Here is a 27172-nt window from a genome sequence, read left to right as displayed (position 1 = left end):
TTTGTCTTGTACATGTTTTTGTTTTTGTTTTTAAGATTATAAATTCTTTGTGGGCAAAGACCTTTTTTCTTCTTTCTCTGTAACCCTTACTTGTATACATATAGAACAATATATTCAAAAGGATTCTGAACTACCAAACATATGTTTCTTTCTTTTTTAAAACCTTTACATTCTGTCTTAGTATCAATTCTAAGAGGGAAGAATGGCAAGGGCTAGGCAACCTGAGTTAAAGACTTGCCCAAAGGCACATAGCTAGTAAATATCTGAGGACAGATTTGAATGTAGGTCCTCCTAACTCTAGGCCTGGCATTCTATCCACTGTGCTTCCTAGTTGCTTGTCAAAAATATTGCTTAAAAACATAAATATTGTCTTTTCTCATTTTATGTCATTCATTTTTACAGTGGGGTTTGTTTAATCTGATTTTCTAAGACTTTTAACCTCTTTTATTACAAAAAGAACTATTTCTTTTAAAATGATCTTTTTTTATTTTGCTAAATATTTAACCCTTGTATTAACATTTAAAATCTTTCTCTTACAATATTATTGCAACATACCTGGAGTATGACATTGGGACTTCACAGTATCCAAACAGAGAATCATGACCCTAAAACAGTACCACAAAGAAGTCAATCCATGAAGTTGGTTTTTCGTGGTTTCAGTTGTGGTTTCCTGAGAGTCAGGCCATGACAGCTGAGGTTGTCCAGGGCACTTCTGCTGATAGTCCACAGGTCTGAACTCCAGGGGTTTGTGGGCAGGATATTCACTGCAAAGAGTATAAGGACAGGATTTTAACCCATTCAACATTAACAAAACATGGTTTTCCATACTTTGAGTTAGCAGCATGCAATTGAGGGTCTCAGAACTTTTTTTAATGGGGAGTGGCAAGTTAACTGTATATTAGATGGGACAGAAGTAATTGTGAGGCTATCCTCAAGCCTCAAAAAATAAGACATTTTTTATTAAATACATACCAGATATTAGTTGTATCAAATTATTGGACATCCATTAAGAAACTCAGAATTTTACTCAGAATTCAAACATCTAGTATTACTTGTTGCTTTGTTATTTCTGTTCATACAGAAGGTGATGGAATTAGGTATGTGCTCTTCCTTATATATAGTTAAAACAAAAACCTGTTAAGCTTCACCAGTTGACTGAAGACTGTTGTGAAGCACTGTTCCGTAGCTTCTAAAGAGGGTAGCAGGCTGTCTTTGTAGGGCGAATAGTTTACAGTTTGTCATTGCTGAAACAAGAAGGTAGTAGTTTTGCTAGAAAAGTAACACAGAGAGAATCTTCTTTTCCCTGCCAGTAATAAAGATTACTTTCTTAATTTCTTAAATAAATCAGAACCTTATTGTTGGCAATAACAGGTATAACAATAATAATAATAAAATTCTATCATGTTCAGTGAGGTATTAGGGTCAAGAATCCAAAGACTAACAGTAATCAAAAAACATTTATTAAATGCCAACTGTGTGCAAGGTTCTGTCCAACAATGGAGTACTGAAGTGAGTCTCCAGTCCCAGGCAGTATTCAAGCAGAGATTGACCACCAATCCGGATATTTTGGAGGATAATTTCAACTAGATAACTTTTAAGATTTCTTCCAACTTTAATATTCTGTGAGAAAATAAGCCCCAAGGATCACTCTCAGAATTTAACTTAAAAACTTCAAACCAAAAAAATAGGAACCCCCCCCCCCAAAAAAACAAAAAACTTTAAACTATGTCTATTTATGCCTAGTTCCAGTGAACTCCTGGCTTTAAAAACAGAAGTTTTTGACCCTTTTAATCACGGTATAAAAAGACTACACTGTTTGTCCTGAGAGGATGGGGGCGGACCAGGTAATTACAAAGAAATAGTACTTGATTGTTTGGAGCCGATCTTTTTTTGTTTTGTTTTGTTTTTCCTCTAATAGCAAGTCTAAAATGAATCCTTTTGTGAGGTATTCTTGTAGCCAGTCTCACTCGAGTCCTTTACCAAAGCGTGAGGTACTTAAAACAAAGTATTTCCACACGTGTGTTTGACTTTAATGTTTTAGCTGTTTGTTTTTTAAGGGGGGGGGGGGACAGAGTTGTTCAGATTAAATGTCGATTCTCAGATGTTCCGTGTAAGCATGGGTAACTGGTAGCTTTGTTTACCGAAATCAAAGTCATTTTGAGGAGGGGAGGTGGTGAGGGCAAAAGAGACTAGAGTAGGTAACGAAGGCCAGGGGGACTAAGTTAGATTTCCTGCCCGGGTGCCTTAGTGATGTGTTCTGCCAGGATTTTAGAGTAGGGGCGCAGTGCTGCCGCCACCGGTGCTTAGGGAGGGGAGAGAGGAAGAGGGAGGGGGAAAAAAGAAACGGGGGGGGTGGGGTGGGGTGGCTACACCAAGGAATGTGCGGTATGCGAGGAGCCAGACCCAACCATTGCACAGGGGCAGGGGCCGCCAGCAGCTCTTTCTGGTCTCCGAGCTCCCAGAACACTGACCTAGGGGGAAGAGGGCAGCTGCGCTGTAAGTCCAGGGACTCGGGTCCCTTGGAGCTAGTGGGCATAGAGCCTGTAGTTGCTGGAGCATTGGTGGAGCCAAGGGTACTCGGAAAAGGCACTGGGCTCTTCGGCTCCACCCCGCCCCCCTCTTCCCCGCGCTCGGCGCCCTCTCAGGGCGGTGGTTGAGGCCGTGGTAGGTGGGACTGGTGGCGGCGCTGCTGCTGCCGCCTGGAAAGCCTCCCCTGTCGTCTGATCAATGAACTAACTCCCTTCCATGGCAGGCTGGGCGGCTGCTGCTTCTACAGCGTCTCCCGCCCAGCGCTGCTCGCGCCCAGCAGGAGGAAGAGGCTGCAGGAGAGAGAGGAGCCGCAGGGGGAGGGGACGGGGGCATTTCCCCTGACTTTTAGCCGAGTTCAGGAGGAGGAGGAGGAGGAGGAGGAGGTGCTGGAAGAGGAGGAGGAGGAGGGGACAGGAGAAGTCAGCACCGCGGAGCCCGCAGGAGCAGCAGCAGCAGCAGCAGCAGCAATAATACCAGCAGCAGCAGTCCAAGCCTAGCCCAACCCAGCCCTGCCCAGCCCAGCTCCGGCCCCCGACGCCTTCAGCCCAGCGAAAGGGAGTTTCCCCAGGACTAGCCTCGGAACTAGTGGCCTCTAAAGTTGCCCCCTCCCCCATCCTTGCACTCTGCCACAGACTCCCCCTCCCCCGCCCTCCAAAGCTTCAGGCAATGATTTTCCCGAATAGCAGCGGTAATCCGGGGGGCAGTGGCACCAGCCGAACCCCCTTTCGGAAGCAGGTAAGAGGCGGGCGGCGCGGGCTACGGAAGAGTCGGGGTGGGGAGGAATGAGTGCTGGAGGCTGGGCGGGGGCGGGGGGGGTTGTTGGCGCGTAAGGAACGTCGGGACTTAGTTTTGCAAAAGGGGCAGCTTTTGGAGCGGGGGAACAGCTGAGCCCTTTATCCTTCGAAGCTCATAAAAGGGACCCGGGTTGGCGTGGTGACCTTGTTTGTAAAGGAGTCAGTGGCGGAGGCTGAGATGGGCCGCAGGTCAGGAGACTTCAACTGGTTGACCTTAGCGGCGGGGATGCAAACTCACCCCCTCTTCTCACGCCCCCCCCTCTTCCCCCGGGACTTGCTGGGTAGGGTGGGGTGTAAGAGGAGGAGGAGGAGGAGGAAAAGGAAGAGGAGGGGTAGAGAGGGAGTGGAGGGAAGGGGAGGGGAGGGGAGGCGAGGCGAGGCTGGGCCAGGTTTGGGTTTGCTGAGCGTTGCAACAAGTTTTCGTATGTGTGTGTGTATTTTAATAAAACATTGTCGACGATTGTCGCCTTCGTTGGAAATGTTCAACTGAAACTTCAGACTGCGTGTTTTAATTCCTAATGAAACGAGGGAAAAAATTTTTTTTGGTAGTGAAGGGGACATCGAAAAAAAAGGAGAACTTAGAACGTCGATTTCTTGGGTTTTCAGTTCTTTAGTAGCAGAGGGAAATCCTGTGACATTTTGATTTAAGAGATACTTTGGATAAGCCTGAGTCATACACATGAGTTTTCCTATTTTAATATAGTTTCATACATTTTTTAAAAACAGATTATGAGTTTCAAAGGCAATTTAGTGGTTAGATCAAAATCTTAAGCGAGAGGGAAGAAAAAGGCTGCAGAATGAAGGAAAAAAAAGTTCTGAGCTCACCATGGTTGACCGACTTTTTTATTTTGTTTTGATTTTTTCATTCTTTTTTAAAAAATTATTGAGGCAGTGTCATGAAAAATCTTTCAAAAAGGCAAGAACAACAACCAAAACTTAGCTTTCATTTTTTTAATGTGCAGTTCTCAGTTTATAAAAGGTTAAACTGATTAGAGGTCTGTGGCAAGATGCTTATTGAAAAACAAAAACACTGAGCAGCTATTTTTCCTCAACAATAAGCATGTTGTGTCTACCTTTAGCAACTGAGGCAAATCAATTAAGTTATTATCCCAATAATGATACAAAAGAATCACATATTTCGAAGTGGAGTTTGGCTCCATTAAGAGTGGATACATCTTAAATAATGGCAAAAATGCCTCCTAACTTTAGTGCAAGCTTTCAAGGGATTATTGATTTCTTTTAATCCATTTTAATTCTCAAATTAGTGCTTCTTTATATTTTGAGAGGATCTGAAAATAAGTCTAATTTTGGTTAAAGTAAAGGCTTTTACGGTTTTAAAGTGCCAGTTTTGTTAAGTTCCTCTCATTAGCTTTCACTTTAGAATTGAGCACTATTCTAAGGACCTGTTTGCTATAGTCCTCCGCAGAAAAAAAGGATTTTGAAATCAATAAAACTTTTACCTGGGCTAATAACTCTGAAATTAAGACTGATATATCCCTAAATATAAATTTGGATCCTAGCTGAAACACTCAAAATAAAAGTTTTAGGTATACACACAAAATGTATACTTAATGTGAGTTAATTTAGAATAAACATCTGCTTTGGCCACACTTGCATAAACTTCATAAATGAAACCAATTTACTACAAAGCCTCCCCTCCTTCCTCCCCTTCCCGCCCACCTCTGGCTACCTGAAAAGATGGTTAATTATGTAAGGAACTGTAGGGCCTTGTGTATTCATTTATTTGTTGTCAGGGCACTGCGGGGTGTTAGCTGTGAAATGAGGGGAAAAGGGCTAGGGCGAGGCCTTTTACTGTAAGGGGCTGTAGGTTTTGTGTGTGGATGGGAGATAGCCTGCTGGTCTGGAGCACACTGATAAGATGCTCTTCTTTTCATGGAGTACTCCTTAGATTCAAAGAGCTAAAAAGGCTGACTGAATCAGAAAAACAAACAGACTTTCTTTTTTTTTCTATAGGCAAAGAAAGAAATGAATGTGTAGGCATTATACAGACACAAGACCCGGGGTACCAGTGGTATTTGACTCAAAGGTTTCTTTTGTTAGTATTTAGCTGTTCTGTGGTGAAAGCACACTTCCTACATAGAGACCTGGTTACCACGAGTGACTTTGTGATCTCATTTTAGCTCAGGCTCACTCAGTGTGTGTAATCTTGTGAATGATTTTGTGGTGTGATTAAGTTGAATCCCTTGATTTCATCCTAATATGTTCATTTTAGCGAAAATAAGACATCTCCAGTCAGATAATATAATTTGAGTTTAATCTAGAATTTTAGAATTTGTAAAACAAGTTAACTTTTCAAAACTGATTTTTTTTCTGAAATGTTTCTGAGAGAAAAAAGTTGAGTTTAATATATAATTAAAATTACATTTGAAATAAAAATGAATGGATTCTGAAACACCAGAGCTACCAATTTAGAATTGTCAACTAGCATTAAGAAAAACTTTTAAAGTATTTAAGTGATAGAAGTCTAGAGATCCTTTTTTTTTTTAAGAATAGAAAGTGGAAGAAAAATAAAGTAATTTGGATGAAGTGGTGATATATTTGTAGTTTAACATGGCTTATTGGAATTATTTGGCAAAGCAGTATTTCCCTGAATAAAAGTCTCATTTTTTTTTCTTTTTTAAACCTTGTCATGTTGCCAAAGAGGATGTGGAGGAGCCAACTAGATATAGGTGGGTGGTGTCTGACTTTTTTCCCCTCAAGTATGGAGAGCAAGGAGGGAGCTCTGATCTCTGAAGTCATCAGTGTTAAACAGGATTTTCCTGCATCACAGGCAGATGAACACCTTAGAAATACGCCTACTGGGCTCTAGTCAAACTTCGAATCCCTTGCTATAAGTGGTAGCTCACTAGGTAATAACTAGACAAAGGCAGATTGCAGATTTAAGTCTCAGTTGAGAAATGTGAGCATGCATGCAAATCCTATCACACTTGACTCTAGTAGGTAATAATTTTGTTGGCATAAGATAGGTTCTCAGTAGCAACTCTTTTCCATTCCTTGACTCCCTAAACCCCAAACTTCTTGCTAATATATAATGGTCAATAAAAATAAAGTATTTTCATTTTGAAGGAGAGGGAAGGGAAGATTATGGTCTTGCAATTTAAAATCTAGAAATAAGACTCACTATTCTTTCTTTTGCAATTACTTTTCTTGCTGCTGATTTTCTTAGTTCATAAATGAGAATGTCATATACTGTGTTATTTTCAAATTGAGGCAGGCATGGTGAAAGTTTTGTTTTGGGAAAAAGTTTTACTTAAAAGTAGCTTGCTGCAATTCTGTCTGAATGATTTCTGCCAGAGTTCTGTAGTATCTGGATTACTGGAAATAATAATTATATGGGGGTTGGGGAGAGAAACGTTTGCAGACCAAAGTGGTACTAGTTCCATGTTAACATTTAATGAGAGAAATGTTTATCTCACCAGTATAAGTAGATTTACATAGTTTGCTGCTTTCAAGCAGATTAACTGGGCGTAGCTGCACGTGAGGAATTTTAACAGTGATTCAGTGTTTGGCCTTGTTCAGAGGATGGCATACAAAGCTGTTGATTAACATCTTTTTCATGCAATTCTGTGCATGAAATTTATATATTATTTTGTTAAATGCACATAGGTATAATTGTATGAATATTGCTAAAGACAATACTGTTTTGTTGGTTTTTTCCTAAGAAGGCAAGTTGATAAAAATTAAAATATAAAATAAAATTGATCTTTCCAAGTAAAGTTTTATAGTCTAATCCTGTTTTCGTTTTGTAAGCAATTTATACCATCTTTGCACATTTCTGTTAAATAGTTCTTTCAAAATAGATGAGGAAGATATAATTTGAAAATGCCTAACTGCAGCCATTAGGAAAGAACAGAATTCTCTATAAGCACTTCCACGTTTTTTTTTCTGCCAACTGTTTCTTTGGCATCTCTAAATTTTCCATATTCTTCTTCACATTTTGACACAGTTTTTCTTGTTTTTTTTTTAATACTAGGGTTTGTTTTTTTTTCCCTCTCTCCAGGGCAAATGCCCATATTAGATCACCACATGTGGGTAACTATCACTCTTGAAATGATTTCTAAGCCAGATTGCTTAGGACTTGGCCAGGATTTTTTTTTTTAATGTTAAATTGTTTTTCCTTTGTCCGTGTAACAAAGTACATTTCCAAATCTCTGCATTAACTAAAATATTGTAAATAACAGTTTGGTATCTTCAATTTGTATACCACTTTTCTCCCCCAAGAAACTTTTTTATAATAAACTCATCTTCATATAAAGATTAAGATGAAATAGGAAGAAGATAGTTATTGTCAGAATCAGTGTTAAAATTGAGCCAAGGAAATTAAATGTCTAAACAAGTAAATGGGTAAAACCTTAGTTATCTTAGTCCAAGCTCTCTGCTTGCAACTAGACAAAGGAGTATGGAATGTGAGGTCAGATCCAATTTATGACATATAAATTTTCCTCTTTTTTTCTTGACATCCAGAAAATGTGTACTTCTCAGGGATAACTCCTGGGAAATTTTTTTTCCTGTTAATCATTGTAGTCTACATTCCACCTCAGAACCTATATGTTATAAGGGAAAATAATGTGTTTTCAAAATACTTTTTTACCTTTTAAGTCAAGAACTATTTTTTTAAAGTAGGGGTTGTCTTTACATGCAGTCATTACATTTCCTGGCTTTGTGCTGCTCTGTTTTGTTTGCTGCCTAGTAAAGATCTAGCCTTTACTTGTTTTCACCTCTACAAGCTCCTTGGATGATTTCCCTTGAAGTCTAGAGAGACCAGTGAAACAACATGTGTGCCCTTAGCTGAATTAGAACAAGGATTTTGTTTTGTGGTGATCCATAGTCGTACCTGAAAACAGGGTCTGGAAGTAGAACTCCTTTCACAAGACTTGTGAATGTGGGAGAGCAAGACAATAGTCAAAAAAAAATCTCTTTGAAATGAGTCATTTTTCTTGACCCTTAGAAATGGAATAGAATTTTAAGAGCTGGCAGGGATCTTAGAGATCATTTCTTCCAACCTTCTGACATCATAGATGAGAAAAATAAGACCTAGAAACATTAAATGGGTTTCCTGAAGTCATAGTCACACACAAGTTTCCTGAAATTAGTGTCAGAGCCAAGAAGAAAACCTACTCTTATCTCCTAATTCTGCAGTCTTTTCACTCCATGCCACTTACATATAAATATTTACCTACATGACATTTTAAAAAACAAAACAACCGCACAATTCTGTTCTTATTTTACAATATGACCATACAGCTCTCAGCAAAAGTTCTGATATCTAGGGAGAAAGAGTCAAATATTTTAGCCACTATTACACATTTTAAGGAAAAGATGAATTATCTGGTAAGAAAGGACAGTTACCAATCACTTACTAATAAAAGTGATACTTTTAAAAGTTTATATTTTGACAGTTTTCTCATTTATTTCTTGATTCTTTTTCTCTTGAATTTTCCCATTTTGTCAGTTTGGAGTTCAGCAACTCAGGTTTTTTATATTACTCAGAAAGGGGAGCTTAATTTTCCCTCCTTTAAACATCTGTAGGTATTTGGCAGGTATTTGTTTTTAAAGTTTCAACTGCAGAGAACCCTTCCCTTACAGAATTCATTTTTTTTTGTTACATTTAAAAACCATTAAGGGAGGGAATTTTCTTAGAGTTGGAATGATAGTGAACATTTTTTTAAAAATGGAACAAATGGAACAAATTCTGACTTTAAAATGCCATTTAAACTAGTATTTGATACTTGACATTTAGAAAGGGCTGGGTAACATCCCTCTAGTTTTATCCATTATAATAATTACTATTATTAGCATTTATGTATCACTTTAAAATTTAAAAAGTGCTTTAAAATATGTAATTTTATTTGGGCTTCATAACAACCCATTGAGGTAGATATTATATACTGTCCTCAATCAGATTCCAAGAGGGTGACATTGACCCTAAGTATGGGAGGCAGAATTTGAACTCGGGTCTACTTGTCAGTGTTAGCCACCACCTGATTATCTATGCTCTGATGTACTAGTCTGTAAAGGGCTTATAAAAATGAATCATAGACTGTCCCTACTCTCTTGGTGTTTAAAATCTACTTGTGAAGAAATGATATCCATGCAAGTATCTGTAATATAGAATTTATAGGCAAAAAAAGATGTAGTAGAAAGAACAGTGGATTTAGTCAACATTATGTGAAAAAGAAGTTAACTACAACTTAAGTTAGTACAACTTGGTCATTTTTGTAGTTGAGAGAACAGAGAGTTTGCCTAGGATCACATGGCTAATTAGAGAAATAACTCAATTTTTTGATTTTTGAAAAAGGACACAAAGCTTGGGGGGAAGAAATCATAGACCTTATTATTTGTGAAATAAGCATCCAATAGCTACTGACTTAAATGCCTATTTATTCATTCCTACAAAATCTTTTTGAGACCAACCTAAATAAAGAGAACAGGGTCTCTTTGATGAAGGATTGAGAAGAAGAAAGGTGAGCAGTTGCAAATGCTTTTCCATAGCAGATCATATCTTTGTGGTCACAAAAGATCACCCCTCCCCCCCTTTCTGTCTTAGAATCAATACACTGTGTTTTGGTTCCAAGGCAGAAGAGTGGGGTATGGCAAAGCAGAGAGAGTTCTGTGATTTTCCCAAGGTCACACAGCTAGGAAGTATCTGAAGCTAGATTTGAAGAAGAGAACCCCGTCTCTATGCCTAGCTCTCAATCCACTGAAGCACCCAGTTTCCCTCACAAAAAATCTTAAGGTCTTAAATATACTATAAAATATAGACTATAAAAATAATATCAGGTTCAGTATATAAAAAAGCAATCTTCACAGTATAGCTCTTTTCCATTGAGCTTTCCCATAATTTTATTCAATGGGCTTCTACTAGAGAGGCAAAAAAAGAGGGACTCATAGTTGTGAAAGATATTTGCCACTGAAATAGAAGATATCCAATGAAGAGTCCAAATGGATAAGTGAGTCTATCGATGATGATAATAAAGCTAATATATTACACTTTAATGTAAAGTATTTTACATAAATGACTTAACTGTGATTCTCCAAGCCATGCTGAGATTGTTATTCTCATTTTACAGAAGAAGCAACTGAGGTATATAGATTGCAGTTGTAGACATGTTCATGGTCACACGATGTTTAAGTCTGAAGCAAAGTTTGAGCTCAAATCTATTCTAACTCCAAATTTAGGTCTCTGTCCATTGTGCTGCTTAGATGATAAAATTCCTCCAAGTGCTCCTGCTTGTACATGGCATTGTGCTTGATTGCATCAATCTTTGGAATATTATGAGCTTCCTAAATGAGATTCATAGTTGATGAATTTGACCTAACTGCATGGAAAAATAAAAGCAAGTTAATGAAGAATACCTATTTCCATACTATTAGGTAAATGAATGGGCAACTAAAAGAGCTAGTCTATCAATATAATTATCATGGATAGACATTGTGAGTGGACCTTGAAGAGAAACAGGAAAAAATGAGCTTGATTAGATTCCCTCTGGGATATGACACAATATTTTTTTAATTTTTTTAAAATCCTTGCCTTCCGTCTTGGAACCAATACTACAGAAAGAGTGGTAAGGACTAGGCAATGGGGGTCAGGTGATTTGGCCAGGGTCACACAGCTGGGAAGTGTCTGAGGCCAGATTTGAACCTAGGAACTCCCATCTCTAGACCTGGCTCTCAATCCACTGAGCTACTTAGCTGTCCCCTAACACAATATTTTTTAATGATCTCAAGGATCTTTTTAAAATAAAGGCCAATTCCTTTAACATGAGTATTTTCCTAGTGATGCTGTAAGGTTGAGTCATGGACTATTCCAGCATCTGAAGAATTAAAGTTGTGTTTCATGTCAGTGAAGAGGTATATAGTGGGCATGAATGGATTGCAAAATGTTCCCAACAGTTGTCATAAAGGAGACAAGGTATAAAAGATAGTGTCAGAGAGATGGAATATTAGAAAAGAACTGGTCACCTGGTAAGAATATTGGATAACAGATGGGAATACTTTTGGTATTTATTCATTGTCAAGAATTCAGTGTCTTCCTGCATAGAATTTATGAGAGGATGCCAACAAGAAGATGTAGATAAGTTGTAATCTATATTAATTTAGAGGAAGTTGCAGGTCACATGTATAAATGTCAAGTTATTGCAGTACATCAATTATCTGTTTCTATTGATGATATGATAAACTTCTCAATCATGTTAAGTTCTAAAACTCTGAATCCTTTTTCTTCTATTTGCCCATCCAATTAGTTGAAAAGTCTTGTTGAGTCTACTTCTCTAGTATTTGTCATATTCACATAGTAGCTACGCATGTCAGACTCTCATTACCTCCCACTTAGACTTATAAAAGCTTCTTAATTAGTAACTTCCACACTTTCCCTCCTTATCTATCCTTTATATATAGCTGCTTTATTTATTTTCTTAAAACACAAAAATGACCAAATCATTCCCTTGCTCTAAAATTTTAAGTAGCTCCTTATTGCTTCTAGGATAAAATACAAAAATCTCAGCTTTGAATTTAAAGTCTTCTTCAGTGAGGCTCCTATTTGCTATCTAGTCTTTCTTCATATTAGTCTCTTTGATTTATATTGTGTTTTGGCCAAACTAGCTGTGCTAACTGTTCCATATTCATGATATGCCAATCTCTTGCCTCTTTGCATTCACACAGACTTTAACTGAAAGTCTGAATGTACTCTTCACCTCTACTTTTTATAATCCTTATCTTCTTTCAGAGCACATCTTGGGTACCCCCTCCAACTTGAGATCTTTCCTAATTCCTATAGTTACTGGTGCTCTGTCTTGTTGAAATATTTTGCACATATACTGTGCATATATGCAAGTGTCTCTAAGTAAACTGTAAGCTTCTTGAGTTAAGGACTCATTTTTGTCTTTGTATCTTTATCTTGGTGCTTTGCAATATAGTAGGTACTTAATGAATGCTGAATTGAATTTTCTCCCAACAATTTTTTCCTACATTTCCTTTTATCTTATTTGTTCTATGATTTCACTAAACTTTTCATTCAACCTTAACCCCTTTCCTGAAATCCAGTTCTACACATGAGCAGAATGAAGCCAAGGAGAGTATCTCACTCATCTTTATATATCTCCACAACTCTGCCAACTTAGCAAGCACTCTCTATTTGTATTATTCAACCTCCATATGAACCACTAGAAGTGAGTAGTAACCATCAGCTTTTAACAGTCTTGGGAGGCTTTTTCTTGTGTCCCAGATAAATTCGATGAGAACTCAGGAAACCTCCTTCTGCCATCACTTCAAACTCAATATGGTCCAAACTGAATTTATCTTCAACCTTTAAATTAAACCTACTAATCTTAACTTCTTTAATTCCCCTGGTGGCACTACCAACTTCCCACTTAGGCTTATAACTGTTATGAAAAGTCATCCCAAACTTTTCATTTTCCTTCCCTATCCAAATTATTGCCAAGTCTTACTGATTTTACCTGTACAACTGCTGTTGCATGAATCTGCTCTCTGTTCTACATGTCAGTCTGGTTTAGCCCCTCTATCACCACTTACATGAACTGTTGTAATTGTTTCTCTCTCTGAAGTCTCTTCTCTTTCCAATCTGTTCTCTACACAAAAGCCAAAATAATCCTGGACATAGGATTTAGAACTGGAAAGAACCATAAAAGATCATCTAGTCTAATACCCTCATTTTACAGATAAAGAGACTGAAGCCTCATTGAAGTTAAGTGACTGACTTCTAATCTATATCCTTTGATTCCAAATCCAGTGCTCTCTCTTCTACCCCACTGTGTAATGACTGCAAATCAAAGGTCTGAAAGGGGATTTTTTTTTTTCATCAAGGAATGGAGAATTCTCTTGGATATTTTCCACAGTTATTTAAAAATGCTCTTTGCATCTTATTTACTTTTACTTTGAGGGGTGAATGTCCTTACAGCTTCAGGGCAGGCTCAATTTACAGAATGTGAGATGATGCCATTGTTTTTTATATTGCATTCTCTTGATATAATACAGTATACTTCTAATTTTTTGGTTTAAATGCAAGCTAAATGAACTGATTTGCCGATTTCTCAGGGTTTTGTTATTCTTCTTTTTCTTGAAAAATGGGAGCAGCTAGGTGCCTAAGTGGATTGAGAGCCAGGCTTGGAGATGAGAGGTTCTGGGTTAAATGGTGTCTTCAGAAACTTCCTAACTGTGTGACTGTGGCCACAAAACATAATCCCAGGTGGCTGTTCCTTACTACTTTTCTTCCTTTGAATCAGTATTGATTCTAAGAACATAAGGATTTTTTAAAAAAGAAAAAAATCAAACAATGTGTTCATTTTATTTCTTTTTACAACTATATGCATGCCATTATGTTGCACAGACACATATCCAAGGGTTCAGGAATGAAACAAATGAATTTGCATCTCTAGAAGAAACATCTTGGACCAGAAATAACACAGGTGTCATGAAGATCAGTCTAATCATGAGACTGTAGTATGTGTGATATGGAAATACATTGTGGTGGATTATAAATGTCTTCACAATTTATTATGAAGAAACTTGCCAGCCAAAGTGCTTTCATTGAAACTGAGAAATGTTACAAATGTTACTTTTTCATCATCCTGTTATAAAGGATTAAAAAAAACTGCTCCAAAAAGAGGTTTCTCCATTTTCCAAAATGTAATACTTAAAAGATGTCAAACTAAATTTAAAAGAATTAGACATAAAAATATTTTGTACTGGTTAAAAGAAAAAACTGGAATATTGGCTATGAGGAACAGACCAGTTAAGCAAGAAACTGAATCAATTGAAAACTGTTGTCCAGTTTTTAATTCAAACCCAGGAACATAAACTACTGGTAGAAAGACTTCCTTTTTGATAAGAACCATTAAGAAAGCTTAGAAAGCAATTGTGCAGAAATTTAGGTTAGACCAATATTTAACATAATATGGCACAATAAACTTAAAATGGATATGAGATCTGGATATAAAATGGTCATACCACAAGAAAAACATAAAAAAATAAAGATCAGCTACCTTCACTGCTATGACTCGGGATGGAATTCTTAACCATACAAGAGACAGAGGAGACATGAAAGATAAAATAGACACACTTTTGCATGAATGAAATCAATGATGAAGACAAGTGAATCAGTAATGGTAGAATGGGAAATAATTGGATGAAATATCACAAATAAAAGTATGATATCCAGTACATATAAGGAACTAACACAAGTACAATAAGTGATTATATATTTTATATGATCACATAAAAATACATCCTAAGTCATTAATAATAGTAAATGCAAATTAAAAAAAAACTTTGAGATATTATGTCACTCCATGCAAACCGATAAAGATGAAGAAAGACGGAAACAGGCCATAATGGTTTATTTAGCCTTATACAGGAATAGTTACTAAACCATTCATACTTTTTGACCTAGTGATCTCACCGCTGATCATATATGTCAAAGAAGTTAAAGAGAAACACCAGCCCAATTAATACTAAAATATTGGTAGGTAGCAGCATGATTTGTGAAAAAAAAAATACTTAATTTGACTTTGGAAAACCTCCATTTGAATCCTAGCTCAATAGATAAATTAGCATACTACTTTTACGTAGTCTTCTGTTTCTTGATCTCTAAAATAAAGGGTTGGATTAGATGAATTATATGGTTCCTTCCAGCTTTTAATTTGATGGGTCTCAGTTCCTAAGTTCATACCTCTTGCCCATTTCCCCCTGCTGTCTTACAAGTTAAAGTTACTAATTAATGGAAGACTCTAGTCAATAAAATTGTAGACGCACGCAATGTTAGAGCTAACAGGGACCTTGAAGAATATCAACCCTTTGTCATGGTACAACTGAGGCCATGAGAGGTATCACAAAGCTTGGAATTTGGGAACCAGAAGGTTTGGAGTCAAGATTTCTGATTCTGATTTTGGGAAAGTCACTTAATCTCAAAGAGCCCCAGTATTTCTGATCTGTAAAATGAGAGAGTTAGACTAAATTACTTCTAAAATCATGTCGACCTGAAAATCTTGTTATACTACCAAGGTCAAGCAAATAGTATTAGAGCCAGGACTATAAAGGAATCTCTTGATTTAATTGCAAGAAATCAGTACTCCCCAGTACTTTTTCACTTCACCATGCTTCCTTGTCACCATTCAGTGTTTTCTTTTGTCTCATTTTTATTTTTTTATGGGATATGCTCCTGTAATTCAGTAGATTTGTGATGCCATTGATGTGGATACTTCCTGCCAGAGGAACAGATTTCAGCCCACCCATTTTTATTTTGTGCAGTTATCTGTATTCTTTCAAAAGACTCAGTGCGCTGTAACCTATCCCGTAAGCTTAGTAACATTGGCTACATACTATCCAAGCACTCATGCTTTCAGTGTTATCCCTTCTGATCAATGCAGGACTAGCCTACCTCTTCTCTAATCATGTTTCCCTTGGATACCTTTAACACAATTACTTTGACAAAAAGAATTATTAGAAATATTATACAACCCACTATAACCACTTTTTGTCACTGCTACCTTTTTGGTTGTCTAGAAGTTTGATTCTTCATAGATTATAGTGTTCATTGATTTACAACCAAGTAATATATCTGGAAGAATAGTGGTACAAAAAAGTGGGCATTTGTATCCATCCATAATGATGGATCTATCACATCCTAGTTTGTTTTGTTAAGGTCATTGGATTTCTATATGTATGGAAAACGACAATAGAATTTTTTTGTAATTGAATTATTGTTTATGTATTATACAAGTTGCTTTGTGGGTTTTCTTGTTTTATTTATTTTTTTTTTGGTAGAGCACAGGCGTACAATAAGACTTCAATAAGCGTTCTTTGTTACCTTGAGGAAACTAAATAAATATCTGTCAATTTCTGTATTCTCTTCATATATTTACAAAATTAAAATCTTGGGTTTGAGAACTCAAAAGCCTGGTTTCAGATGTCAGTTGAGTAGGGGAAAAAATTGAATATGTTAAACTAATCATTTTTGTGCCTTAAGGCATCCTCCCTTTCTCTTTATGTACAAATTTTGCCTTAAGTTTTTTTAGTCTTTTGGTTGTAGTGAATCATTTTATAATATTGTAGTTGGTTACTTTTTAATTTTTAAATGCATTCATTGTTTTACATGCATTCATAAGCTGCCCCTCCATTTGAACAACAAGAAACTTTTAAGTCCTCCTCACTAACCCACATAGTCCAAAAAAATAAGTTTCCATCCAAAAAAATAAGTTTCCATAATAGCCATAGCCAAAAAGGTTTCCTTGAGTCTATATTTTAATTTTTTTTACCAATTACATGTAATAACAAATTTGCACATGTTTTCCTAAGTTATCTGATTGAACTTACCTCCTTTCCTCTTTTCCCTTCCCTCTCCTATCTACATTATACTTTTTTATAACGCAAAACATATATATTTTTATTTTTTTTTAAACCCTTACCTTTTGTCTTGGAGTCAATAAAAGGCAGAAGAGTGGTAAGGGCTAGGCAATGGGGGTCAAGTGACTTGCCCAGGGTCACACAGCTGGGAGGTGTCTGAGGCCAGATTTGAACCTACGGCCTCCCATCTCTAGGCCTGGCTCTCTATCCACTGAGCTACCCAGCTGCCCCCTGTTCATTTTTTTAAATGAGTAATCTTATAAAACCAAAACCTCAAAACATAAACCCATTAACAATTAAAGAAATTCTATGCATTCTGATTCCAACAGTTCTTTCTCTGGAGGTGAATAGTGTTCTTTGTCATTAGACCCTCAGGATTGTTCTGGATTTTTGTACTGCTTATAACTAAGTCTATCACAGTTGATCATTCCTCAGTATTGTAGTTACAGTGGTACAGGGTTTTCTCCCTTCTGCTTATTTCACTCTGCATCAGTCCATAAAGGTCTTTCCAGCTCTTTCTGAAATCATCCAGTTCATCATTCCTTAGAGCACAGTAGTCTTCGATCACTATCATATACCACAATTTGTTCTGTGATTTCTTAATAGATGGGCATCCCTTTAATTTTCCAATTTTTTGCCACTACAAAAAAGAACAGCTATCAAGATTTTGTATAAATAGGTCCTTTCCCTCACCTTTTTTAAAGCTCTTCGAGATACAGACTGAGTAGTATTATTATAGGATCAAAGGATATGCATTGGTTTTTTTTTCCCATTTGAATTAGTTTATTTAGTCAATTTAGAACATTATTCCTTGGTTACAATAATCACATTATTTCCCTCCCTCCACTCCACCCACCCTTGCCCAAGCCAACACACAATTTAATTGGGTATGATTTGTGTCCTTGATCAGAACCTATTTTCATGTTCATGTAGTCTACATCCCCAACCATATCCCTTCAATCCATGTATTCAAGCAGTTGTTTTCCTTTGGTGTTTTTACTCCCACAGTGTTTCCTCTGAATGTGGATAATGGTTTTTCTCATAGATTCCTCCAAGTTGTTCAGGGTCTCCACATTGCCACTAATGGAGAAGTCCATTACATTCAATTGTACCACAGTGTACCAGTCTCTGTGTACCAATCTCTCCCATACTGTCTTCCAATTTTCCCGGCAGTTTTTATGAAATAGTGGGTTTTGGTCTCCAAAACTGGGTTCTTTGGGCTTATCATAGAATGTCTTGCTGAGATCATTTACCCCAAATCTATTCCACTGATCCTCCTTTCTGTCTCTTAGCCAGTACCAAAATGTTTTGATGACCACTGCTTTATGGTATAGTTTGAGATCTGGGACTGCAAGGCCACCTTCCTTTGCATATTTTTTCATGATATTCCTGGATATCCTTGATATTTTGTTCTTCCAAATGGACTTTGTTATGTTTTTTTCTAATTCAGTAAAAAAGTTTTTTGGTAGTTCAATGGATATGGCACTAAATAAGTAAGTTATTTTGGGTAGGATTGTCATTTTTATTATGTTAGCTCGTCCCACCCATGAGCAATCAATGTTTTTCCAATTGTTTAGATCTAGTTTTAATTGTGTGGAGAGTGTTTTGTAGTTGTGTTCACATAGTTCCTGTGTTTGTCTCAGCAGATAGATTCCTAAGTATTTTAATTTGTTTACGTTGATTTTAAATGGAATATCTCTTTCTAATTCTTGCTGCTGAAATGGGTTGAAGATATATAGAAATGCTGATGACTTATGCTGGTTTATTTTGTATCCTGCAACATTGCTAAAGTTGTTGATTATTTCGAATAACTATTTGCTTGATTTTCTAGGATTCTTTAAGTAGACCATCATATCCTCAAAGAGTGATAGCTTAGTCTCCTCATTGCCAATTTTAATCCCTTCAATTTCTTTTTCTTCTCTAATTGCTACTGCTTGTGTTTCTAGTACAATGTTAAATAATAGAGGTGATGATGGGCATCCCTATTTCACTCCTGATCTCATTGGGAAGGCTTCTAGTTTATCCCCATTTCAGATGATGTTGGCTGATGGTTTTAGATAAATACTGTTTATTATTTTTAGAAAAGACCCTTCTATTCCTATACTTTCTAGTGTTTTCAATAGGAATGGGTGTTGTATTTTATCAAAGACTTTTTCTGCATCTATATTGAGGTAATCATGTGATTTTTGTCAGTTTGCTTGTTAATCTGGTCAATTATGTGGATGGTTTTCCCAATATTGAACCATCCTTGCATTCCTGGTATGAATCCTACCTGATCATAGTGAATAACCCTCATGATCACTTGTTGGAGTCTTTGCTAGTATCCTATCTAAGATTTTTTCATCTATATTCATTAAGGAGATTAGTCTATAGTTTTCTTTCTCTGTTTTTGACCTGCCTTGCTTTGGGATCAGTACCATATTTGTGTCGTAAAATGAATTTGATAGAACTCCTTTTTTGCTTATTCTGTCAAATAGTTTGTATAATATTGGGATTAGTTGTTCTTTGAAGGTTTGATAGAATTCATTTGTGAATCCTTCTGGACCTGGGGATTTTTTCTTTGAGAGTTCTTTGATGCCTTGTTCAATTTCTTTTTCTGTTATGGGGTTTTTTAGGTAATCTATTTCTTCCTCTGTTAGTCTAGATCATTTATATTTTTGTAAATATTCGTCCATATCACCTAGATTGGCATATTTATTGCCATATAATTGGGCATAATAGTTTTTAATGATTGCCTTAATTTCTTCATTAGAGGTGAGGCCTTCCTTTTCATCTTGGATACTGTCAATTTGATTTTCTTCTTTACTTTTTTTAATTAAACTGACCAATACTTTGTATATTTTATTTGTTTTTTAAAGTACCAGCTTCTTGTCTTATTTATTAAATCAATAGTTCTTTGTCTTTCAATTTTATTAATTTCTTCATTGATTTTTAGGATCTCTAATTTAGTCTTCATCTTAGGATTTTTTTAACTTTTTTTAAATTTTAACTTTTTTTAATTTTTTAAAATTTTATAGTATTTTATTTGATCATTTCCATGCATTATTCATTAAAGACAAAGATCATTTTCTTTTCCTCCTCCCCACCCCCATAGCTGATGCGTGATTCCACGGGGTATCATATGTGTTCTTGATGTGAACCCATTGCCATGTTGTTAATATTTGCATTAGAGTGTTCGTTTAGAGTCTCTTAGGATTTTTAATTTGTTCACTTTCTAGTTTTTTAATTTGCATGCCCAATTCATTGACCTCTGACCTCCCTAATTTGTTACTATATGAACTCAAGAATATAAATTTCCCCCTGAGTACTGCTTTGGCTGAATCCCATAGGTTTTGAAAGGATGTCTCATCATTGTCATTTTCTTCAGTCAAGTTATTCATTGTTTCTATGATTTGTTCTTTAGCCAGTTTTGGAGAATCGTATTCTTTAATTTCCAATTTATTTTTGATTTACCTCTCCATGTACCCTTACTAATTATTATTTTCTTTGCATTGTGATTTGAGACAGTTGCATTTATTATTTCTGCCCTTTTGCACTTGTTTGCAATGTTTTTATGCCCTAATACATGGTCAATTTGTGTGAATGTACCATGTGCAGCTGAAAAGAAGGTGTATTCCTTTTTGTCCCTATTTATTTTTCTCCACATATCTACTAACTCTAATTTTTCTAAGATTTCATTTACTTCTCTTACCTCTTTCTTATTTATTTTTTGGTTTTATTTATCTAGTTTGAATAGAAAAAGGTTCAGGTCTCCCACTAGTATAGTATTTCTATCTTATTACATCCTTGAGCTCCCCTAGTTTCTCCTTTAGAAATCTGGATCTTATGCCATTTAGTGCATACATGTTGAGTATTGATATTTCTTCATTGTCCCATACTGCCTTTTATCAGGATGTAATTACCTTCCCTATCTCTTTTAACTAGATTTATTTTTACTTTGGCTTTGTCAGATATCATGATTGAGACTCCTGCCTTCTTTTTATCAGTTGATGCCCAATAGATTTGGCTCCGTCCTCTTACTTTTATCCTATGTGTGTCTACCTTCCTTATGTGTGTTTCTTGTGGACAGCATAAGGTGTTCCTCATGTGTGTTTCTTGTGGACAGCATAAGGTAGGGTTTTGGATTCTAATCCACTCTGCTATTCACTTGTGTTTTATGGATAAGTTCATTCCATTCACATTCAGAGTTTTGATTACTAGCTGTGTATTTTCCTGCATTTTGATTTCTACTCCTTGTCATGCCTTTTCTTCTTTCACTATTTCCTTCTACACCAATGTTTATAATAAATCCGCCTAGTTTCCACTCTTATTTTACTTCCCTTTCCAACCCCTCCTTTCTTATCCCCCCCTTATTTTCCTTGCAGTCTTTCTAAAACTACCCCCCACCCTCTCCCTCCCTTGTACTGCTTCCCTCCCCACCAGTCTGTTTGTTACCCTTCTACTCCCCTATAGAACACGAATCTATTCTCTGCCCCAATGGATTGGAATGTTCTTCCCTCTTTGGCTCAATTTCAATGCACGTAAGAGTTGAGTTTTTCGTATCTACAATCTCTTTACCCTTCCAGAGTATTGATGTTCTCCCCCCCTCCTGCCATGAGCTTCTTTGTGACATATAAATTTATCCCCTTTTGTTTCTTTTCCCATTTATTTTAGTATTGACTTCTTTTTTTAGCTCTAGTTGTGTATATATGTGTATGTATTTATATATACATGTATATGCATTTATGCATACATATATCTACATACCTATTTATGTTTTGTCATTTTATCCTATAAAGTTTGTCACTGTTCCCTCTAACTGTAATTGTTCTAGCTGCCCAGTTGATAATAATAGTTTTTAAGAGTTACCAATGACCTCTTTTCTTATATGGATACCTATTTTAACTTATTGAGTCCCTTAAAAAAGTTTGGTTTTTAAATTTTGTTTTGTTTTTATTTTCCCCCTCTTTTTCAATTACCTTTTGATGATTCTCTTGAGTTCTGTGCTTGGGCATCGAATTTTGTGTTCAGTTCTGGACTTTTCTTTATAAATTATTGGAATTCTTCTATTTTGTTGAATGACCATACTTTCCCCTGTAAGAATATAGTCAGTTTTAGTTTTAGACCTAGTTCCCTTGCTTTCCAGAATATCATCTTCCATGCCTTTTGGTCCTTCAGTGTGGATGTAGCCATATCCTGCGTCATCCACACTGTGGTTCCGTGGTATCTGAATGACTTCTTCTTGGCAGCTTGTAATATCTTTTCTTACGTCTGAATTTGTTCTTGAATTTGACTATAACATTCCTGGGTGTTGTCAGTTGGGGATTAAGTACAGGAGGTGATCTGTGGATTCTTTCAATCTCCACTTTCCCCCTCTTGTTCTAGAATATCAGGGCAGTTTTCTTGGATAATTTCCCATACTATTATGTCCAGGCTTTTTCTTTTGTCATGGTCTTCTGGTAGACCAATGATTCTTAAATTGTCTCTTCTTCAATGGTTTTCTCAATCTTCTGTTTTGTGAATGAGATGATTCATATTTTCCTCAATTTTTTCACTCTTTTGGTTTTGTTTAGTAGTGTCTTGCTGCCTTGTGAGGTAACTTAATTCTAATTGTTGTATTTTGGTTCTTAAAGACTGGATTTCATCCCTGGCTTTTTGGTCATCCTCCTTCTGGTCTGATTTTCTTTGGAGGTCATCTTTCATCCTCTTTATCTCATCTTTCATCTCATTTGCCTCATCTTTCATCTCCTTTGCCTCATTTTCAAGATTTTGGATTTCAAGACACTATTTCCTGTTTCCAGATGACTTATCTTAGTTTTTAAATTCTTTTCCCAATTGTCTTCAGTCTCTCTTAATTGTGTTTTGAATTGCATTTTGGGTTCTTCCAAAGAGTGTATCCAATTCACTGCGATTTCAGTTTTATTGCTTGCCTCCTCCTCTGTTCTGTTTGCTCTTGTTTCGTTGCCTGTACAGAAGCTATTGATGTAATTTCTTTCTTCTTTTTCTGTTGTTAGCTCATATTTACCCCTTCTTTGCACCCGGTATTTGTCTGAGCTCTTGCTCCTCTCCTTTTTTTTGGTTTTTGTGTTTTTTCTGTCAGTCTCCCCTCTTGGAGCTTTGACAGAAGATCTCTCAGTGCAGTCTGTGGGGGAGGAGTGTTGGGTTTTGAGCTTCCCTGTCCTCTGGAAGCTTTTTATTGTGTTACAGTCCAGCAGTCTGTGGGGGAGGGGTATTAGAGCTTGGACTTCCCTGAGTGCTGAAGACTTTTGATGGGATTAAGTTCAGCTGGGTTGGGCTGGATGTGCTCTGAAGCCAAAACCTCCTGGAATTCTGGAGCAATATGGAGGGTCTCCACAGCTCTGACCAGGCTGCCAGCTCTGCGCTCCCTCTCAAGCTCCTTTCCCACTACCTGTGTTCAATACTCTAAGCCTGGCAGAGCCCTGCCCGCAAGGTACACCCTCCAGACCAGTGCCTTTGTCCGACCAGAGGTTCCCACTGCTGCTAGAGGCTTAGTGCTCTAGGTGGCGGGGTGGGGTGGGGGTGGGGGTTTGGGACCTTCCTTCTGCCTTCCCCTTAATCCCGAGTGTTCTTGGATTCCAGCTTTTGGTGGTTGTACCTTTTGAATTGAGTCCAGCAGGAGGGTTCCTTGGCTCTCTCTTATTATTAGGTTTGATTTTTCAGTCCCCTAGAAGCATTCAGTTTGTGATCGGTAAGGGAGGGTTTTCAGAGGTCTGAACTTTTGCTGCTTTAAATGGCCATCTTGACTCCATCCTGATGTTCATTGTTTTATAGCCCTTTAGTCATAATTCCAAATTGCCCTCCAGAATGGTTGGATCTTTTCATGGCTCCACCAGAAATGCATTAGTTGGTTCCTTTTTGAAGCCTGAATAGCATGCATATATTTATAGTTATGGTCTTTTAGGCATAACATATTATGCAAAAGCAAGTACTCTTCAGTCTTTGCAAGCTTTTATGTAATATCTATATGCATTATACTGCTATGCAATTTAAATTTTTCTCTTTTTATAAATTTAATTTTTTCTAGATTACATGTTAATACAATTTCTTAATATTACTTTGTTTTGTAATCCATGGTCTCTTTCAACTCTCCATTCCTCTAAACTCCTCAAAAAGACAGTTAATATGATGTGGGTTGTACATATATTATCATGTAATATGTCATGTCATGAAAGAAGACATAATGCTCATACTAGAGAAAAATCCATGTAGAAAGTAAAGTAAAGAATGGTGTTTCAATTTGCATTCAGATTTTGTCTGTACCTTTGATGGCTGTGGTTATCTCCTAGATTTGTCCTGGATCCTTGCCTTCTTGATAATAGTTAAGACATTCATAATTGATAATCTTACATTATTGTTGTTATTGGTTACAGCATTCTCTTGGATCTGCTCATTTCATATACATCTTACTGCTATGCATTTTAAAATATATTAATGTTTAAGTATCATTAGTTATTTATTGGAAAAGACATTTCAGTGACTAATTAAGCATTTATCTGTCTGCTTGCCCATCACTAATTAAGAGTCAGTTACAAATCTCCTTCAAAGGTTAATGAATTTTTTGATCAAGAAAGCATGGGAACTTATGTTGAATGCATCAACTACCATTGTATAAAACTGAAATCCTATGTAGTACTGATGATAATTTAAATTATAGTAGCCTGAATTGAATGTTCAACTAAGCATCATATGGTGTCATAGTGATTTGACCTCTTACAAACAGAGAATTATCTGTTGTTTTTGTTTGTTTGTTTGTTTGGTTGGTTTTTTTAAGTGTAAAAACACATAAATTCCCCCCCCCCACCACCACCTTTCATTCCCCTGGAGATTATTAAAGGACCTCAGGGATCTCCTAGTCTTAACACTCTTTGCCTTCTCTAACTGCTATCATATCCTGGGGTTCTATCTTAAAAGCCTACACTCTTTCCAGCCTCCTTTCTGTTCTTATTATAGTATATAAGAATTTTTTAGAGTTTTTCCCCCCTATGAGTTAAAAGATAAACCACCTGAGCAGTGCAAGGTATTCACTGAGGAAAAGATGGTAAATTATCTAGTATTTTAAATGCAAGTACTAACATATTCGATAGATTTTTCAGCAGATTTATGGAGAGACATGGATAAAGACCTCATTGAATGCAGTGGTATGGCTGTGATATGATTTGTATTAATGAAGGTTATATTGTTTTTGTATCCCCAGTGTCTAATGTTAGTGACTTGCACACCGTAAAACAATAAATGCTTGTTGGTTTGGATTTGAAGGATCAACCATCCCAGTGAGATCATCAGTTCTTTTAAGATATATGAGTATATGCAGTGGAAAGAGTAGTCTGCAGTTACAAGAACATACATAAAAAATGCCCAGGATGAACTGTTGGTACCCCAGTTTTAAAACTTATAATAATAGATTTTGAGTTAGAACCAGCTTTTGAGGTGATCTAGTTTACTTTGTTATTTTACAAATTCAAAAAGTTAAATTCTTGTCCAAAGTCACAAAATTATGAATTCACCTTATCTGATGCCAGGTGCCCCAGACCTATACTAAACCCCATTGTTTTAAGGGCCTAGAGCCCATGCTACCAAGGATGATGCTTATTATCCAAATCAAAAAAGGATGATACTTTCCAGTCCACATAACATTGACATACTTACCTGGGTATGCTGAACTCTCATTCTTTCATTCCATAACTCTAACATCCTGATCTTGATTGCAAACAATTGCAATTTGGTGTGTTAACTCTATTCCTACATAATCTCTTAGTTAACTAATTAGCTTACTTCACTCTCCCCATATTGAGAGAAGTTTTTCTCATCACTCAAAAACAAAATAAATGGGATTGTCACAGATTTCTCTTCCAAAGTTCACAGAAGACAAATTATATCAGAAAGAGAACAATTGTTTTTAATGTCTACTCTATATAGATCAGGGACAGATCTGCGTGTAAGTTACTTTGAAGAACTTCCCCCATGGTGCAACTGTGCTTGATTTGATTCTAGGATATAACTGGTTGCTCAGAATTCTGACTGATTGTTGGCTCCTTGAGTGTTGTCTTTCTTTATAACTGACCTATTCTTTAATTTTAATCTAATAATCTATTTATTAGGATATAAAAATATTAGAAATAAGAATGGGGAATAAATGCTTTCTTGTGTTTGGCATTAGTTATTTCCATGTTTTAGTACTACATTTGGTGTTAGCCCATTAAGGATGATACAGAAATACTAGAGATCATTTAAAGAAATGAAAATTAAATAGTATAGTTACATTTTCTAACATGACTTCTTTTTTTTTTCATTATGTTCCATTTAAATGTGTGCCTTCTGGTTGTAAAATAGTGCCTATGATCAATTATTTTAAAAGTAGGGATTGGTTAATTTTAGGGAAATTATTTAATAATTAAATATATAGATATATTCATACACAGATACATAATATGCATCTGGTGATTATTTAGGAGCTGATTATGCATTTCATAGATAATCTCTTCTCTTATTTTTCTTGCCTTCGGCTATTGTATTGGTCATTAGCATTTTCACCAAAGGACGCCTGAGAGAAATGGAAGGAAATGAAATTTAATCTAATTCAGGCAAAGGCGGGACCTACCAGGATTTTTTTTTAAAGCTTTCATTTTAAAATTTGGTTTATATTAATTGTAAAATTCATACTGTATAGGAACTAAAATTAATTTTATTATTACCTTTTTTATCAAACACATTTCCCAACATATCTCTTCCTCAGGATTTATTCCTTATTAAAAAGAGGACAGGGCAGCTAGGTGGCTCAGTGAATGGAGCACTAGCCTGGAAATGGAGGTCCTGTATTCAAATCTAGCCTCAGGTACTTCCTAGATGTGTGACCCTGGGCAAGTCACTTAACTCCAATTACCTAGCCTTTATCACTCTTCAGCCTTAGATTTTTCTTTTTTTTTAGAAAGCAGGTGGGAGGGAGGGAATGGTTTAACAAAACTAACCATGATATCACAGATTTAATGTTTACACACCCGTAGTCTCCCACTCCTGGTTTATATTTTTAAGCCTTAAGCTACATCACAAAAATAAAGACTTTTTCTCCCCTCAAACTCACATGATTCTTGCTCTGATTAGATGAGATTACTAATAAGGGCTTTTCCAATGCCAGAATTCTATGATTCTGTAATTAGTTACTCATACTTTTAATTTTTTTTAAGACTTGGGGTATTATAAGTTGTAACTTTTTTCTAAATTTTCAAAAATTCATTTCATTTTTCCTCAGTAGAATAGAAACAATTGAACTTATGGAAGCCAGGTTCTCCTAAATCTAATATTTGTTAGTTACTTTGCTTTGTAATATTTGACTTCTGCAGTTCTCAACTCCCTTGGGATTTAGTCCCTTCATCTGTAAACCCATTAAAACTAGTTGTTAGGTGGATGAAAAAAGGTAATGTATGTAAAATGTTTTATGAAACTTAAAGCAGTATATGTAAGCCATTTGATCT

At 36.3% G+C, this 27172-nt stretch overlaps 1 protein-coding gene across 10 annotated transcripts in view; it reads left to right on the top strand.

Annotated features, from left to right (window-relative positions):
- The window catches only part of RBMS1 (RNA binding motif single stranded interacting protein 1), a 284075-nt gene that overhangs the window by 86568 nt on the left and 170335 nt on the right, over positions 1 to 27172 (top strand). For 2 of the 10 annotated variants that reach the window (XM_056793947.1, XM_056793949.1), the window contains exon 1: positions 2413 to 3264. The exons of 6 other annotated variants lie outside the window; for them this stretch is intronic. In XM_056793947.1, the coding sequence (XP_056649925.1) occupies positions 3196 to 3264 (69 nt within the window). In that variant the 5' untranslated portion in view covers positions 2413 to 3195. Of the gene's footprint in view, positions 1 to 2409; positions 3265 to 27172 lie in introns of those variants that run through there. 2 more of the 10 variants (XM_056793946.1, XM_016433663.2) reach the window with 2 other exon arrangements.

This window comes from Monodelphis domestica, chromosome 4, assembly GCF_027887165.1.
Source record: "Monodelphis domestica isolate mMonDom1 chromosome 4, mMonDom1.pri, whole genome shotgun sequence".
NCBI lineage: Eukaryota > Metazoa > Chordata > Mammalia > Didelphimorphia > Didelphidae > Monodelphis > Monodelphis domestica.
The sequence above is the reverse complement of the archived record's forward strand: the minus strand, read 5'-3'. Positions and strand labels throughout refer to the sequence as shown.